We start from the raw sequence: 18,593 nt of genomic DNA on the forward strand, positions 1-18,593 counted from the left end.
TGCCCTTTCACACTGAGTTCTGAGAACCCATTCCTAAGCTTCCAACAAGCAATCAGGTGACAGAGTGAGACAGGAAAAAAAATAACAAACAGAAAAGCCTTCAGAATTAGCTACTTAGAACAAAAGATTTTTTTTTTTTTTAATATCAAGGGCCATGAGAAATTTACCAACATAGGCAAACAGAAACAGAAAGGAAACATATGTAATCTTGAAAGGTTTCAACAATAGGAGTCCCATTCAGTTAGCTCCCACCCCCATTCTCAAAAAGATTTCGACAATTCTATGAGTTGCAGGCCTTACCAAATCAGATCTACTGGAAATTTTACTGCCAGGAATGAAATGAAAGAAGCAATGAAAACAAGCACCAAGCATTCATTCAACAAACATTTCCCGACACTCTCTGTGAGCAAAAGATGCTGTTGTGCATCAAAGGGACAAAGCCAATAGTGACACTGTGATGGCCATCATCAAGGAGCTTCCACTCCATTGAAGAGACTCACACATACATGATGCCAGAGGACGTACAGGAGTCTCTGCAGAGACCTCAGCACAGTGCTGGAGCTACAGGGTGGGAGTCTAGCCCTCACCAGGAGGGTTAGGAAGACGACCAGCAGAGAAGTGATGCTTGGCTTTGCCTAAAGGATGTCAGCGACTTACTAAGTAGAGGAACATGAGAAAAGTGGAGGTAGCTCAGCCCAAGATACATTCAACACACACAAAGGCGAAGGGTTACAAAAGGTCCCCAGAGCTCTGATTTGACATTTACAGAATGAAATGGGAAGGCGGATACAATCAATGACTATGAAGAATTCAAGAGAATAAACTCAGATGCTTCGGGGAAAGCGTCTACGCATACAACAGGAAGAGTATCATAAAGCAGCACAGAATAGCATGTGGCATGAAAAGACAGAGCCCTGTGCTTAGCAATGCTTTAGAGAAGAAGCAGAGGGCAGTGAGTCTAAAAGGAATGACAGAATGCAAGGTTCTCTAGGTAGACACAGAACCTGTGGACACTGGTGCACTTCCCTTCCTCAGGATCTGCTTTTAAAAAGACACTGCAGCCTTTTCTTTTATTCTGTAATTCTAAATCCTGATCTATCTGCATCTTCTATTCAGTCTCAATAGTTCCCTACTTAAGCATCAGTCAAATACACACTACCATAATCCATTAAATCAAGAATTAGAGTGTCTAATTACCAAATTAATAAAAATAATTTTTATTAAGTACAGCTTAAGGGCCAGACATGGTGCCAAGCGCTTTTTTTTTTTTTTTTTTTTTTTTTTTTTTTTCTTGCATCGCCTTACTGGATTTTCACAGTCCTCTTAGGAGGGAGATACCATCATGCCTGTCACTTAAAGTCTAGAAAATGAGAATTAGGATAACGTCCTGAAAAACATCCAATCAGAAAGAGGTGCAAAAGGGGTTTCAAAATCAGTCTATATATGCTCTGTGAACCATGTTCTTTATTTCCCTACTCTCCAGCCCCTAAGTAAGATGAGCCCCTTCTGTCCTTACTGTGTGTATCACTCCCTACCATGCTGTAACTAGCATTGCTGTATCAGTAACACTGTGGGGGTTTTTGTTGTTGTTGTTTTGTTTTTACCAACGTTCAACATGTGCCCAAAGCCAACCTGGCCTTAGAGACACTCATGCTGGCAATTAGTACTAAGTTCCTATCCATGGAGAAAGCAGATGCACACTGGTGTGACAGACACAGCTAGTGGGTCAGGAGGTCACAGGCTTTCTGATCCGGGTTGTGAACTGCTTGTTACACTCTCTCTGTACAGTTAAGATAGAAAGAGAAGGAGAAGAGAGGAGGAGGGGGGGAACAAGCAGGAGAAAGGAGGAGGGGGAGAACCTACTAGGAAGAATAAAACAAAAAGGAGGAGTCATCGGAAAATGGGAGAAAGCACACACTGGTACAGCCAGAGCTTCTTGGATCTGTTCCCAGTCTGGCTGCCAGAGAGAGTTCTGGAATATATTTGTTAGAGCTGGATCCCTGTACAGCCTACTGCAGACTTTTTCTGAGTGTACTCTGACAGAGAGACCTATCCTTCGGCTTCAATCCTGTTCCCCACACAGAAAGTGAGTTACTCCTCCAGAGATTCCAATGAAAATTTACCACTGGCCTCTTGGTAGGATTTGCTGTGAGCTTAAGAAAGCAAAGCCAGGATGTGCCCCTGACTCTTATAGAATCACTAAGCCCCACTATGCAAGGATCCCAAGACCTTCCTCACAAAACCCAAGCATCTGGTAGCTCCTTACCAAAACAACTGCTGCGGTGTGGAACAAAGGTTTTACAGGCAGTGGCGATAGCTAGTTCAGCAGAGATTATGGTCTTAATGATCAGGTCTTCCACATGGGCCATCAATGCTGCAAAAACAATCTTTTGTAATGAAAACAGAAACACTACAAAGCACGCATTAGTAGGAGCAGATTCCAGGCCACAGTGCAATTATAAAAGCATGTGTGCTCATTCAAAAAGCATCTAAATGGTGTCCTTCAGAATAGGTGCTACAGGGCCGCCATGCCATGCGTAGACGGACATGGGTGCAGACGGCCCGTGACAGAAGGCACAGACTGCAGAATGAGCCTTCCTTTCCTTCTCCCTCTCCTAGCACCCCTACCCTGAGCACGAACAGAGTCTGCTTGCACACTGCTTCCCAAGCTGCTAATGGCTCAGCAAGCGATCTTTTTTTACTCCAAGCCCCGTACTCAAATTCTACTCTACATTCTCCAACTCGGCAACAAGAATGAGTGAGTTCAACAGAGAAAATTTTGAACTCAGAGGTAATATAGATAGGCAATGTGGTTTACAAAATATCACAGTATCTTAGCAGTACAACATTCAAGAAAGATAAATTCACTGAGGACTAAAGAGAAAAGTGATACTTTCCAAACCAGAAACAAGAACAGGGATTTGGGGTGTGATGGGGTTGTGGGGTTGTGGGAGGTCTGTTCTCCACTGTAAACCATAGAAAAAAAGAACAAGAACAGTCACCCACAAGGCTTCTCAGCGTCATCATCAGGAGGGCCGGGTGAGAAACAATAGTATAATAACAGTACAAAAGGCTGGAGAGATGGCTCCGAGCTTAAGAGCACTTGCTGCTTTTGCAGAGTGCCTGCATTTGGTTCCCAGCACCCGTGTAGAGCAGTTCACAACCTCCTGGAATTCCAGCTCCAGAGGATCTGAGACCTTCTTCTGGCCTCTACAAGTACCTGCATGGATACACACACAGTCTATCTCTCTCTCTCTCTCTCTGTCTCTCTCTGTGTGTGTGTGTGTGTCACACACATACAACATAAATAATAGAAAAAAAATTTTAAGTAGAATCTAAAAGGAAAAGGTCTGATACTCACCAGTTGTATCCTTGCCTTCTTGTTTCAGGTACCTAAGCATGGCACTCATGCTCCACTTGTTCCCATAATCCTCTACTTCTGGATCATCACAACTAAAAAGAAAGAAATTGAGGCTACATACGCCAAAAGGCCTGCCTTTCTCTGTGCTGTGGGTATTTTAGAAAAACATTCACTTTGTGGATTTCGACCTGGTTTCCTTGGTTCTTCTGTAAGACATCCTTTCTATCAATTTCTTAAGAGGAAAGGCAAATGCAGAGAATTTGCTTTTATGAAGAGGGTAAAGAAGGGAGCTAATTCTTCCACACCAAGAATGAGGGAAGAAAGGCAGGAAAACATGAGCGAGTTTAAGAATGGTTATAGTGAATAACAATGGCACATAACACATCTAGTCTTTGGGATGAGTGTTATGTGAGGCCAGCAAACAACCTCAGATACCATTCAGACCAGAACTGAGCTGGGATAGGTTAATAAGCTAACTTACTATTGCCTTTTAAGGAGCTAACCACACAGACTTGCTTTGACACACTGAGCAAGCCTCCTGCCTCTGGTTGTTTCAGCTATTTTTCCAAACTTCTCAAGTACTACTGATGACACAAGGCACTGGATTGACAGGAAGAGCACTTAGGCATCCCATTGCCACAAAAATGGTGAATGGAGTAGGCTCCCCATGAATGTCATCCTGCAACCAGGAATTGTGCTTTGCCACTTACTTCCAGTTCTTAACACCCCCTCCAGTTATATATCACTGCTCATCTAACGTGAGGAACATGGCAGCTCTAAGCAATTCAAATGCTGCTCATAGTTTACTCAATGAAACCTCTTTCCCTTCAGCAACTATCCAACACTTCCAGATTCTTTCTTCCTTCCTTGGGCCTGGTGGGAACTTATTTTTAGTCTGAATAGAAAGTGACTGTTTGGGTTTCTTTTCTATTTTTCCACTTTCTGGCAAAATTATCAGGATGAAAGAAAACAGAGCAAAAACAACATTTCCACACAGCTGGACTGGTGCTGCTTCCCCTAGTTCTTCTGTGAGATGGCCGCATTCCTTTCTTTAGGTTTTTTCCGTTTTGTTTTTTTTAATTTTATTTTAATCACAGGTCATTCACTTATATCCCAGCTGTAGCCTCCTCCTTCTTTCCTTCCCAATCCCTCTCTCATCTCCTCCCTGCCCTTTTCCAAGTCTACTGATAGGGAGGTCCTCCTCCCCTTCCATCTGACCCTAGCCTATCAGGTATCTTCAGGACTGGCTGCAGTGCCCTTATCTGTGGCCTAGCAAGGCTGCTCCTCCCTCGGGGGAGGAGGGGAGATCAATGAACCAGTTACTGAGTTCATGTCAGAAATAATCCTTGTCCCCCATACTGGGAAAACCACTTGGATACTGATTTGGTCCTCTACAAGGACCAAATATATCAGGGCCCAGGGGTCTTCTATGAGACTGTTTCTCCAACAAAGGACCATGCATGGATATAACCTAAAACCCCTGTTCGGATGTAGCCCACGTTTTTTTTTTGTTTTGCTTTGGTTTGTTTTTATTTTTATTTTTTTGATCATAGTAGTGTATTTTAGGAAACTCAAGAAGATATATCAAAGCAAAGAAGAAACACCTAAAAATTGACTATCCCAATCTTAACACTTTGTAGTTTCAGGACTTGTCTTTTTCTCCTTCCTCAGCAGAAATAACAAGCTTTAGATAGTAGACTGATTGAATCGGGTGTCTGATGCATGAACTGTCTCAATGTGCTTTTCCATCAAACAAGATGTGCACTGATTAACTGATTTTATACATATATCTTTTAGGTTAAATTCACAGAAATCGAACTGGATTGCTACCAAAGGATACAAATAATTTTGAGCTTTAGATATAATTTCCAAGCTGAAACTCTTACCCCTAAATCAAGTAGGGAAGGATAAATGGCAAAGGCATACTTTGATAGAAAAGGGGTGACCTTCTGTCTGGGTATACCATGGAGAAGCAGCAGCAACAGCAGCAATGCCTTAAAACTGATACTTGAGGGGCTGGAGCTGGCTCAGTGGTTAAGAGCACTCACGCTCTTCCAGAGGACCTGTTATCAATTCTCAAGACCCTTACAGTAACTCCAGTTCCAGAGAATCTGCTACCCTCTTCTGGCCGCCAGGAACACCAGGCACACACATGGTACACACAGAACTAAAACACCCATTTACATACACTAATTTTTTAAAGGTGACTTTCCAGTATCACCTACATATCCCTAACTCTGTGCCCCGGTACAGCAGGTTAACTTTCCATGTCTCCACCACTCGCATCTGAGGCTGACTTCTAGCCCAGACCCAGCCAGTACCTCACATAGTCTCCACTCTTCTTATTCACACTGTAGTTTGTCAGGTGCATGAACTGGTTCCGAATGTTCTTGGATCCTTGATCATATCGCACAGTTGCAAACCTGACAGGAAGAACACAGGTTAAATGCCAGGAACATTTTCAGAGTAACTGAAGATTGCAGAAATGGCAATAACATGGAGAATATTATCATCTTACACAGAATGAGTGACAATATTATCTAATGAATATTGATCTCTGCTATGTTGTGAGAAGTGTTTTCTACACATTGTCACATATAATTAAATCCTAAAAGCAATTAGGAAGTAGATCCTTATTACAGCTAAATTTTAAATAGATATAAAACTAAGTATGACCCATAAAGAGGGAATAACTTGGCCAAGTATGGTAAAAAACACCTTTAATCCCAGCGCACAGGAGGCAACAATCTGCCTAGTCTATATAGCGAGTTCCCGCTTAGGTTAGGCAGGGCTGCAGTGAGACCCTGCTTAAAAAAAAAAAAAAAAAATCATGGCTTAATCACTCTTAGATGCTGCTTCTCTTATATCTTCTATAAATAGGAAGAATGAAAATTCAAAATACAGTAATTCACAAGCTGGGAAATGATAGGTAGGAAGCTAGAGCTATAAAGCTTCAAGGAACACCTACTTAGGGTCCACACAGTGACTGGAACAACAATCTACAAGAGAAAGGAGGAAGGAAAAATGGTTCAGCACAGTGACGTGCAGACCTGAACGCAGTCAGAGAGGGACAGCACTTGTTCAAAATGGCTCAGGAAGGACCATAAAGCACTGATGAGAGGAAACACAGCACAGCTACTGCACAGCACAGACCTTCTGAATTTGGAATGAGAGAGAAAGACAGAAGGGTTCACATGGAGCCCACAGCAAATAGGGAAGCAGCCTGATGTGCTGCACTACTGTCAGGAAAAGACCAAAGCATAAAACAATGCACCTCTGCAGGCAGCAAGCAGGGAAAGAGAAAACTGCCCGGCAGTGCTCGGCACAAAAAAGGCCTCTCAAGACAATGGTGACAGAGAACACTAAGCCCTGCTACTCACTGCTAGTGCCGTATCACCCGGCCGGTAAGTATTTTCCCAAAACACATATCCAAGCCTGTGAAAAAAACCTAGAAGGCCACAAATTTATTTTCATATGATGTACAAATGGTTTACATATGCTTACCCAGACTCTGAAGTCAACATGATTTTTACCGCATTAAAGGTCAGCATTTAAAATTTTTCCTCTTCTCTATTTCTTTTTACCCATCCAACCATCTCCACTCCCTAATTCCCTGTACCAGAAATATACAAGAGCCAAAGAAAAAAACAAACCCAAGAAACTAAAATAAACAAACATGAGGCCAGGAAAACGGATGTGGATAACGAGAAAATTTTGACCAGGCATGTATGGCTAAGGAGAGCTTGACAAGCAGTGTGTCTATGCTTGAGAAAGACCTCAAAGCTTCCAGAAGTTTCTACAAGTTACCCTTTAACGCTTCATCATCACGTGGTGGCAAATGAACTTGCCTTTACATCCCAGTCTTCATATGGTGCATGATTCTCAGAGCAGGTGGAAGAGTGACACTCTGAATTCTCTCTGAATGACCAGGCAAGATCCAAGACTGCCTGCCTCCAACTGACAGTAACTCATGGTGACATATCACTTGTCATCATCTCCCTCAAGTATCACTTGTGAGGGAAAGAACGTTCTAGTCAGGGAAGGTGTCTCCTCTTGTCTAACTCTGCATACTTGACTTAACCTGGTCAACATGAAAAGCCTAAGGAAGCACACAGAGAGCTGACTGGGGTTCTATGCATTTGCACGCCACAAGCTTTTCAAGAAGGGTGGACTTCTACAAATCATTTTTCTTCTTCCTCATCTACCTTTCACCGGAGCATCTGATTCTAAAACCCAGCATGCACAGTATTATGGATGTCACAGAATAGGCTTCTACAGGGTCTAGGAAACAAAAGAATCAAGGGCGAAGAGAGGTGTCATAGCAAATGTTCCTGACAGGGCAAAAGCACTGACTCTGCTGTACCTCAGCGCAAAGAACAATGCAAGGAGACCATATAGGGTGAAGACCGAACTTAGTCAGATCTTAAAGCTCTCATGAAATCTGTATTAAACAGCCACATTTACTTCTGATCATCATTGTCTTCTTACTGTCTAGACAGTAAGTCACACAAATCTCAGACCTAGTCTACCAGTCCAGTTCTAATGATCTGGTTAACCTACAAAGGTTTGGTGGTTTTGCTTTTAACTTAACTAGCTAACTTCTTACAGCCCCATGGAAGACAGTGTATGTGCTGAGAAGCAAGGCCTGGGAAGTACAGGGGATTATCTAGGCAGAACAACAGCCCCATGGCGTTATATCCACAGAATGGAGAGCACCTGAGCTGGGAGTAGCCCACTAAGGCCAAGAGATTGGCTACAAACATGAGAACTGAGTAAATAAGTAATTGTGTTAAAGCCCAGTGTTAGTGTCACACACCTTTAATCCCAACACTTGGGAGGCAGAGGCACGTGAACGTGAATCTCTGAATTTGAAGCCAGCCTGGTCTATACAGCGAGTTCCATGACAACCAGAGCTACACAGAGAATCTCTGTCTCAAAAAAACAGAATAAAATAAGATAATGGGAGACAGCTTTTTCTTTGCTGGAACAGAAAGATAAAAATCTGTAAAAAAAAAAAAAAACCAAAAGCCATTTTATATTTTGAATTTTCAAGTAGAATTATAAGTGCTAATATAATCCCATTTCCTGATAAACAGATACAGAATGAATGTGGACATACATATGAAAACAGGGAAACATATACATGCTTCCTAGGTCTCTCTATTGCAAGCCCCAGAGGAGCAAGTATCCAAACCTTCAATTCTGAGTGCAATTCCCATTATCAAGTAACCCATGATCCTTGGAGATATGGCTGATTCCTGGGCTGGGTCAGAACAAGATGAGCCTAAAACATTTCATACTCAAAGAATGATGGAGGCATATTAAAAGGATACAAAAACTAGGGTGAAGGGGCTCCCATTGGCCCAACCGGGACAAACAGACCATGAAGATAAAAGAGTATAATAAAGAGTCCTTAAAAATATATATAAATCTTCAGTCTGCACTAATAAACAAGTGAATATATAATATAAAAAACTTTTCCTTGAAGTAAAATGCCAAACTGTATAACTAAAAGGATGACAGGAATAGAAAATTATCATCTGGCAGTCATTGCTGTATAACTCACTCAAGCAAAAGAGCATCAATAGATATGAAAGATATTGGTAAAAATGAGATAAGGAATGGGGTATACATGGTTTCCAACTACCTGCTCATAATTCTTGGTAATCACAGAGAGAAGAAGTCGTCACTTTACAGTGGAGGACTCTCGCAGGCACTACTGCTAGTCAAACACTAAGCAATTAGCACGTTCCATCAAATACACTGAAATGAGAATTTACCATCACTTCTGTGGGACTTTGACCCCAAATGAATAACCAAGTTTAATCATGAGAAAATACAGACAAATTGAAGGACAATTTGCAAAATTGCCTGTCATTTCCCAAAGTGCTGAGGTCATGAATCCACAGAAATACTGAGGAGCTGCTCCAGAATGCTGGCGTCTGAGGAGACCTGACAACAAAATGCCATCCGTGATTGGGCCCTTTGGTTAAAATGAATGTTAACAGGACGATCTGGCAGTTAATGGAGCCTCTGGATAGATTAAAGGGTGGCTCTTCACACTCCTCAGATAGCTTTTTCACAAGTGCAAAATTCAAAGTCTTACAGGAAATTAGTAAGTTTCTTGTGAAGTTTAGAACAACAGAAGACCCGGTCACTTCACTTTTGGTGACTTGGAAGCACTGAACAGCTCTAGGAAAAGCTACTTTCCTACTCTCAGCGTTCCCTGGGAAGCTTTGTGACCTTTTTATTAGATCAGTGGTTCTCAACCTTCCTAATACTGCGACCCTTTCATACAGTTCCTCATGTTGTGGTGATCCCTGACCATAAAATTATTTCTGGTGCTACTTCCTAATTGTAATTTTGCTACTGTTATGAATCATAATATAAATATCTGATATGTGGCCCTGAGAAACGGTTGATCAACCCCAAAGGGGTTGTAACCCACAGGTTGAAAACCAATATAATACTAGACCTTCACATACTATCATGCTTCATCCTACTGAGGCCTGAAAGTTTCAATACAATTTCTCTACTAATAAGCTAGAAGAATCAAGTATTTCCTAGGTAAACCAAAGACTCATCCTAACTCAGCTAAAAGTCACACGATGAACTAAGTCCTGAACCTCCCTACTAAGGAGATCAAGATTTAAGAGTTGACCTTCCAATGGAGTTTCACGGTGTATAAACACACTCCAGGGCAGGCCCCATGCCCAGCGCACGGCCAATACAAAATGATCCCAATGGTACTTTTGGAAGTTTACGTGCTTCATTTGGACTTTTTTTTTTTTCCCCTTACTGGTCTTACATATTATGGCTTCCAGTTTTGTGTTTTTATGGGCTTGGTGTGTGTCTCTCATGCTCTTTCTTTGTTGTTATTATTGTTATTTAACACTGGTCATTTATTTATTTGCTTGTTTGTTTTCTGAAGATAAAGAAAGAAAGAGTGGAGTTGGATCAGTGGGGAGGTAGGGAGGATCTGGAAAGAGATAAAGGAAGGAAAGCAGTGATCAGAAATTTACAATGTGAAAAAATTATTTTCAATTAAAAACAAAAGTGAGTGCTATTCACAAAGAAAGAAAGTAAGGACGTACACTGGGACCTCAAAATGGCTCAACAGAAAAAGGCGCTTGTCACCAAACCTAAAGATCTGAATGAGGTTTCTAAGACCCTCACAGAAGGAGGAGAGAGCCAATTCCCACACTTGTCCTCTGACTTCCACATGTACATTATGCATAGAAACAGATAGATAGATGAATGGATTTTTTTAATTAAGATTTTTAAAAAGCAGGCAGGCTCACGCCTTTAATCCCAGCACTTGGGAGGCAGAGGCAGGCAGATCTCTCAGTCTAAGGCCAGCCTGGTCTACAGAGTGAGTTCCAGGACAGCCAGGACAGAAACCCTGTCTCGAGAAAACAAAAACAAAAAAAACAAACAAACAAAAAAAAAATTTAAAAAGCCCACACAACAGAATCTTATAGCCTTGACATTTATGCCAATAAAAAAAAAAAAAAAATGAAGCTCTTACTTTTGCAGATAATCTAAACTTTGAACTCTTTATTTTACAGCTCACTGATAATGAAAGAACTATATGCCCATTTTTTAATCAACCTGAAAAAGTAGTTATCTCTACTTTGAAAACGAAGTCTTAAGAAGAACACTTTCTGTTTGCTAATGTTTCTCACTTGGAAGCAGGACAGCAGCCACAACTTCTCTGAACCACAAGTGTGTGATGTGAAGAAAAGGCTCCCATGGTCAGACATACAACAGGCTTCCATTCACAAGTTTTCCACCTTATAATGGTTTAAGAACAATCTTCATTCTAAAGCAATCACACTTGGAGTTCGGACTGTTGATCTTTTCCCACACTAGCAATATGCACGGGTACCATCTTGTAACCCTGAGCACGACAGCAAGCAGTAGCCAGTTCTACCCACACCACCAGGAGGGTAACAATGGATAGGCAACAGTAAACCATACTGCTAACATTTCTGGTAGGTGAGGTGTGCTAAATGCATTTTGGAGTGCTGAAGAGATTAAGAGCTCAGCAATTAAGAGCACTAGCTGTTGTTTTCCAGAGGTCCTGGGTTCAATCCTCAGCACCCATTTGGCACATTTCACAACCACTGTAACCCAAGAATTTTTCTTCTGGCATCCTCCAGCCATGTATATATGTACTGCATATGCACTACACACACACAAGTAAAACACATCTGTGCAAAAAAATAAAAATAAAAATAAAACCTTTTTAAAATGCATTTTCAACTGAAGAAGTAAGCTAAACAATTCCTTGGTAGGAAGACAAACAGGAAGAGGGGCCATGACTAGGAAACAACGATTGCCAACTTCAGCTTATTCCTCATATTTCTGACCAAACACAAAGGCCTAAAGCCCTGCAGCCTTTCCCTCCACACAATCTGTGGACCAGTTTAACAAGTTCAAAGTCCTACAAGTTCAAGGCCAGATCAGGACATGTTTACCACAAGATTGTGGATCTCTCTTTGTTCAAACTGACCAACCCTAAATTCAGGGAGGAAGACCCCTAAAAGGCCCTTAAAAGGCCCCAGCCACTGAGCAGAGACCAGGCTTTGGCTTCCCAAGTCTCTATTCTGCTGGGCAGGGTCTTTCTCTGCATGAGCCTTTCTGTGTGCTTCCTAGCCTAATAAAAGCCTTTCTTTACTGGCTGATTCTGTGAACTGTGTCTGAGATTTTCCCTGCTGCTACTTGTTGCACGTGAAATTTTGAGGTGGGGTTTTTTGTTTGTTTGTTTGTTTGTTTTTCCTGCCTTTTAATTCTTTAACTGACTAAAGAAAAGAAAAGTGAAAAAGCTATCAAGACTCCTAAATGATAACAAAGTAACGATGGCTATGTTGGAATATAACTCAATGATAAATCAAGAAGTATCTGCGGTGGGCACTTACAAAAACTACTAGAACGTGCACCTCAACTGCTTGTTTCAAGACCTTTACTACTATAGAAGCAAAAGGCGGAAGCAAGCACAAAGTCAGTGAGATCTTACAAACTCTCCTCCCATGTACAAACATATATTCTTATGGTCAATCGGAGTCATGGAGCCTAGATGTGGAAGGGTTAAGTACTCAATTTGGTAGATATGTTTTCTACATTCAGAACAAATGCACAAAGAAAGGAGATTGCTGTGGTAGCACATGAGTTATCCTTAGCATGTATAGCTAGCTGTCCTGAGCAGAGAGACCTGGCAATGAGACTTCACCTCAGGCACCCTTGCCATAAACCACTGGGTTTCATCCTGGCCTGACCTAGAAAAATCTTATGGAAGAGAACAAGAGGCCCAAGAGCTCTGATCTGCTGTCGAGCAGCTGCAGCAGGGAAGCTGCCAAAACGCTGTAGTGACTGGGCAGCGCCCTGCAGAGAGTCTGGGAGGGGATTACCAGCCTGATCCTCTGTCCTCAGAGCCAGAAACGACTCAAACTTCACAAACAGCAAGGGCCTGCCAGGGAGAGTGACAGTGAGGCTAGAAAGGGCTTCTCCCCATTGCTGGTGTCTCTTCCCCCACTTGCTGCTGTGGCAGATTCTGGACAGTGTGCAGCCCGTGAGGTAATGTGAATTCCTTGGCAATCCGCAAGTACCTGAATTCTTTCAAAACCACAGGAATCCAGCACAGAAAAGGTAAATATCCCCCCGGAGCCAGTGTTAATTAGCAAGCAAGGCTACTGCTGAAGGGCCTGAAGGTGGGGGAGGAAAGAAAGGCATTACAAAATGATTTGGGGTCTTTTCTGCATTTCCACTGGGTAATATGGTTGGGAAGGGGGTGTGGCAAAGCTGCAAAAAGGCCTGCACTAGAAGAGGCCTTTTCAGCGTCTTCTGCCATTTCTCTGACCTGGTACAAGCCTCAGAGCTCCTCAAGGACACTTTCATGAGCTGGCACTACCTTTCCTTGAAGTCACTGACAATACACTTGCTCTACAACTCAGAAACCTTTTAAGTAAAAATAAAAAATAAAAATAAAGTCCTGGTTTAGTGTAAATTTGGCTATTAGTTTTGTCTCAAAAAGGACTTTCTCAAGTCATTTATATCTCAGATTGGATCCCCCTACAGTTCTAAAATCCAAATGAAAGTCTTTCTGAATTCTACTTCTGACACACACAAAAAATGGATCACCACCATATTGGTAAGAATACTCTCTCTGGAAACTCAACGTCTCCTTCCTACTAGTACAAAACAGTAACCTGCATGGGGGTTCTACAGCAGGGACCTGCACAAGAGCCACAGCAGCATCAGAGGCAGCACTACCACCAGGATAGTGAGACTACTGACGCCACTACCAAATAAGCAATTTCATTTCAGTATCTCTTCAATATTTTACCCACATAGAAGAAACAGTGAGAAGGAGCTGGAAAGCTGGTCTGTGGTTAATAGCACTTGTTGCTTTTGCAAAAGATCTGGGTTCAGTTCCCAGAACCCACATGACAGCTCAGACCATCTCTAAGTTCAAGCGGATCCAGTGCTCTCCTCTGGCCTGCACTGCATGCTGTTAGTGTACCTCTATACACGCAGGCCAACCCTTCCACACATAAAATCAAATACACAGTGAGAGGTCTGCTTTTTGTGTGCATAAAACAAAGACAAATGAAAGCGGTAACCTGTAATGAAACTAAGGTCTTTTTCTGAAAAGGGCTTAAAGGGGAAAGGAATTTACACAAAATAACCTACTTCACAATGCAGGGAACTTCATAAAGTGAACTTTCAGCCTCCTAGCATTAATTTGAAGCTCCCAACAGAAATGACAGGGTATAAAAGCCTAAAGAAGGAAACTAATTATTTTTGCCTCCAGGTCTGTCTCTTTAGGAAAGATTATGGTTTTCCTTCGAGTCTCAAAGTACAGCAACCTAGTGATCTCATCCCAAACTGATTACCTTCAGTTATGTCTACACAAAACCCACGTGACCCAAGGTTTAGCAGACTCTGCAGGTGCGGCGGAGCTGCAGACGGATGCTGAGCATAATGACACAGCTGAGCGCACTCTGAGAGCTGCAAGGCAAGCGGGTGCCAAGGTAAACAGTGACTATTTAGGCACACTGAAGAACCTGCACAGAGCAGCGTGCCTTGTATGTCTGGGGCAACAGCTCCAGATAATGCCACATGTATGCCTTTGATAAGGTTTCACAGTCACCAACGTTTCAGGTAAACCCACCCAACACCTGAATTTTTTTTTTCCCTTTTTTGGCTCAATGTGGACTGAGTATCTAAAAAGCTATTTTCCTAACAATGAGGAAAACTGTCCACTGGCCATATAAATGTATGTGTGTGTTGTGTGTTGTGTGTGTGTGTGTGTGTGTGTGTGTGTGTGCATATGTACATGTAACTTCCTGCTGGAAGCAAAACAAGTGTCATTAATTCAGTAGCTTCTGACATCTGATATAACATGTAGCTAGCCATGACTATTTGCTCATCTGTAGCAAACTGTAATGAATACTAGTACTGATCTCATTTTGTGCTCTGAACCATAAAAATGCAAAAGCTATGTAAAAGTTTACTCATAGTGCGGAATACTAACACTGCAGGTGAAACATCTTTAGAATGTGATACAAAATATATTGTTATGAGACCCATGAGAAACCGTGTCATAAATAACCTTTTCTCTTCCAGAAGATCAAGCAGGACCAAGGCCAAAAGTTGGGGTGCAAATGGGTGGAAGAAGGAAATGAAGGAGCTCTGCACAAAGAGACGGAAAACTCCAAAGCATAAATCACGTCCACAGCACCCTATGCCCCAGAAGGGGGAGGAGTATTTTACTTTCTCTCTGTTCTAAACAATAAGGAAATTAGACTTTATCTTTATATTGGTCTTCTCTCTATCAATACTTCCAAGTACAGGAGCTCATATCCATAAATGCTATAGAAATGCCTTCCCTCTGACACTGATTAGAGCTAATAGTCACATGAGATGCTTGGTCCAGGCCTTCATTCAACAACTGAGAAATGTCTTATTTTTCTCCTTCTCAGTTTTCAAGGGACAAGTGGCCAAGACTATGGAGTTTCAGTAGCCTCTAATGCTCCCAGGGTCTGGACTCATAAATCTTAGTTAAAAATGACAGAACTTATAAAAGCTGCCATTGCCACCTAGAGGTGAGGGGAAGGCATGGCTCACTTGACTCCAAAACAACTTAGAAAACTCCGCTATCACAGGACAGTGGGGCCTGTCAAAGCCCCTCTTCATAAAATGGTACTGGAGAAGTTTGGGAAGACAGGAGTTCATCTGTTTCTTTCATCTCAAACACAAATGGTTATCCTTATTTTATTCATGTAATCTCATTTTCAAAATGAATTTTCTAAAATCAGAGACATACAGTCTGTGACTTTCAGCTTACTAAGTCTGTGCACAGTTGCAGAGCATGCTCTAGACTGCAATGCACTATCCCATCAAAGGCCATGACACAGGAGAACTACAGAGCAAACTCTGTGATTAAAAAAAAAAAAAATAGAAGGGGAAGGAACACTTGGAAAAGTTTAAATAGCTTAAAGGATTTATGGAAACTGTTACCTGTAAGTCTTTGTGGGTATGGGAGACAAAGCTCCAAATTATTATAAATTTAACTTAATTCTCTTGATAGGCACTACCTTAAAACCTTCTAAGCACCCCAGGAAAACTGCAAAGTATGTGACTTGTATATTAAGAGCCATGAATACCCTATGAATATGAGGACACATGACCATTCAATGAGCTCCAATCCCCACCCACCACCCCATTAGTAAAACTCAGAAACCACCACCTCTCACTTATGCAAATCTGTTTCTTCTGCAAAAAAAAAAAAAAAAAAACCCTTCTGTTGCAAGGGTTAACAGAAGGACCTGGTGTATGACAAGTAAATTAAATGTGGCTGTTATTTTTCCCTTCTAGAGCTACTCTGAAAAAAAAAAAAAAAACATTTTTTTTTTAATACCCTAGGGCTCACATGACAACCCTCACTGCATGAGACTACCCTATGGCCTCGACACCTGAGGAGTCTGTGTTTCCACATACTCTGTGTAGACCTGCAGGTGAAGCTGTAGAGTCCCAAAACTGTTTCCTGTCATCTAAAGCCCACCCGGGTGCTCTCGATTTCCCTGAGTTGAACCTAATAGAAAGCAGCAGCCTGCTCTTGGAAACCTTGTTTAACGGATCCACTCTAACACACCCGGCCAACCCTTCCACCTGAGAAAGTGACTTACCTAGCCAGTCCTTCCTCATAGAGATAGATGATGAGGGGATCATAGGAAGTCACGAGCACATAGAGGCGCACGTCAAACTTGAAATCTAGGAACAAAGTTAGGAGTCATGAGAAAAACTAAGTTCATCTTCTTGCAACGAACAAGACAACACAGCCAAGAGCTATGAAAGAATAAACAATCCTCTTCACAAAAAGCACACACCACACACATCTTACATTTTGAGACTAAAGAATCTCATACTGTGGTAAGCAGTATAGTCACTAAATATATAAATATGATGTCAGAACATGGTCGAAACACAGTCTAAGAATGGCATCAGTGAGAAGATTTCTGAGTGCTTGGGGGAAACACGAAGAAACCAAGGGTCTTGTGACCTCAGTTTCTTCAGGAACACAGAAATGTTCCTAGATTATGCTTCCATGCCACTCCCAGGTGGAGCAGACTGGAGTGAGTTTACTTCTGATTACTCATTACAACTGGCTATTATTTGTTTATACGCCACATGCAGCTTGCCTTTGTGCTTCTACACTTCACACATGTGATTCCTCTTAACCCTCAGAATATAAACTGTCTGATGCTCTGAATGAAACTGGCTACTGCATGAGACTTTAGTCGTCTCCATTTGTTGGCTGCACTCTCCCAGGCTCCTCCACCTGGGAGTGACTGATAGGGCATAACCAATACAGTGGTAAACAGTACTGTTTTCAGATATTTCATTATTTGTTTCAGATAATACGGCAACAGAATATTTTACTGTGTGTGTGCGCACCCGTGTGTGTGTGTCTATTTGTTCCTGTGCCTACGTGAGCAGTATCTCTCCTGTATCACCTAATTCCAGTTTCAAAAGGTAGAGAAGCATCCTTATCTCTGGAACCATGGGTACCAAAAATGTCAGAGTAGCTTTAAAAGATTTACTAGAGAAGACTATGAAAAGGTTTCAAAGTTGAGCAAGATGCAGCCCAATCTAGTCAAGGACCGATCACAACTCACCATCAATGAGCAGCGGGTTGTTAATGTAACGGGAGACCAAGATGTTCTCTTCCAGGGAGATCTGGTTTGGCTGTTGAGTACACAGAAAAGAATCAGAAAGGAGAAATCCTAAAATGCATTGTGAGGTGGGGAAATTCTTAACCTTTTAAGAAATGACACTATGGAAAACCTGTAATAGTCAACTGGCCAGGTGACATACCACTGTGGGGACCCAATTACAATAGGAAAAAATAAATTTACACAGCAACTCTCATAATAAATGCAGCTAAATGGCTTTAGATATATATATGCACGGTATAAAGTAGTTATTTGCCAAGAAAATAAGAGCTACTTAAAAAAAATAAATAAAAGTTGCTTCTTTTAAAATAGAAACAGCAATGGAAGTTTTAAAACACTACACTGTTCCCAATGCACCTCTTGTTAGGTTGCTCTGGAAAGTCGCGGATGCACAATGGAGCCCAGCATTCCCTGAGATGGAGTAGATGGAGAGTCAGGTAAGGCACTTGCTAAGCAACTGCGTGTAAAAAGTGCATTAGATCATTTAGAGATCTCACCAAGGGGCAAAGTTGTTTCTATAAGGTACTGCCGCCCATGTGTAAAGCACTGAGCACACAGTGATGAAGAAAACAGATACCTCTGTGCCCTTGTGGAACTTCAGATTTAGGAGCTCCTTTCCCCCAAAAGGGTCTACTCTTTCCAGTTAGAACAGCATTGTATAGACTCTAAAGGGACACAGAGCAGCAATTCCACAAACGTAATATGTCAAGTTGCCAAAAGGGCCAGTCTACAGGACCAGGAAGAAAAGTACAGCTCTAGCTAGCAGAAGGGCAGACATAGAAGCAAACAGTGAGAGCTTCAGGCATGTGCTAGAGAGAAAAAGAGGCCACTGCCATACGCAAAGTCCAGCAGAAAGGAGGGAGGCATATTCACAGGCATGAGGCTAAAAGCTGTAACTGGGGGAGAACTAGAAGGGATGGAGCCCTCTGGCAGAGACATTTGAACTGGCAAGGAGAACTGAGACTTAAAATGGTGGGAAGCGGGAAATTATTGCA

General features: G+C 41.9%; 1 protein-coding gene across 9 annotated transcripts in view; it reads right to left on the minus strand.

The window, feature by feature from the left end:
• Positions 1–18,593, minus strand: part of Ttll5 (tubulin tyrosine ligase like 5) — a 247,553-nt gene that overhangs the window by 195,288 nt on the left and 33,672 nt on the right. For all 9 annotated transcript variants that reach the window (XM_055592889.1, XM_055592892.1, XM_055592890.1 and 6 more), the window contains exons 8-12: positions 17,542–17,611; positions 16,552–16,636; positions 5,683–5,784; positions 3,362–3,453; positions 2,267–2,374 (exon numbers count right to left, since the gene is read on the minus strand). In XM_055592889.1, the coding sequence (XP_055448864.1) occupies positions 2,267–2,374; positions 3,362–3,453; positions 5,683–5,784; positions 16,552–16,636; positions 17,542–17,611 (457 nt within the window). The remainder of the gene's footprint in view (positions 1–2,266; positions 2,375–3,361; positions 3,454–5,682; positions 5,785–16,551; positions 16,637–17,541; positions 17,612–18,593) is intronic.

The sequence above is a fragment of the Psammomys obesus genome, unplaced genomic scaffold, assembly GCF_907164565.1.
Source record: "Psammomys obesus unplaced genomic scaffold, mPsaObe1.curated_primary_1811, whole genome shotgun sequence".
NCBI lineage: Eukaryota > Metazoa > Chordata > Mammalia > Rodentia > Muridae > Psammomys > Psammomys obesus.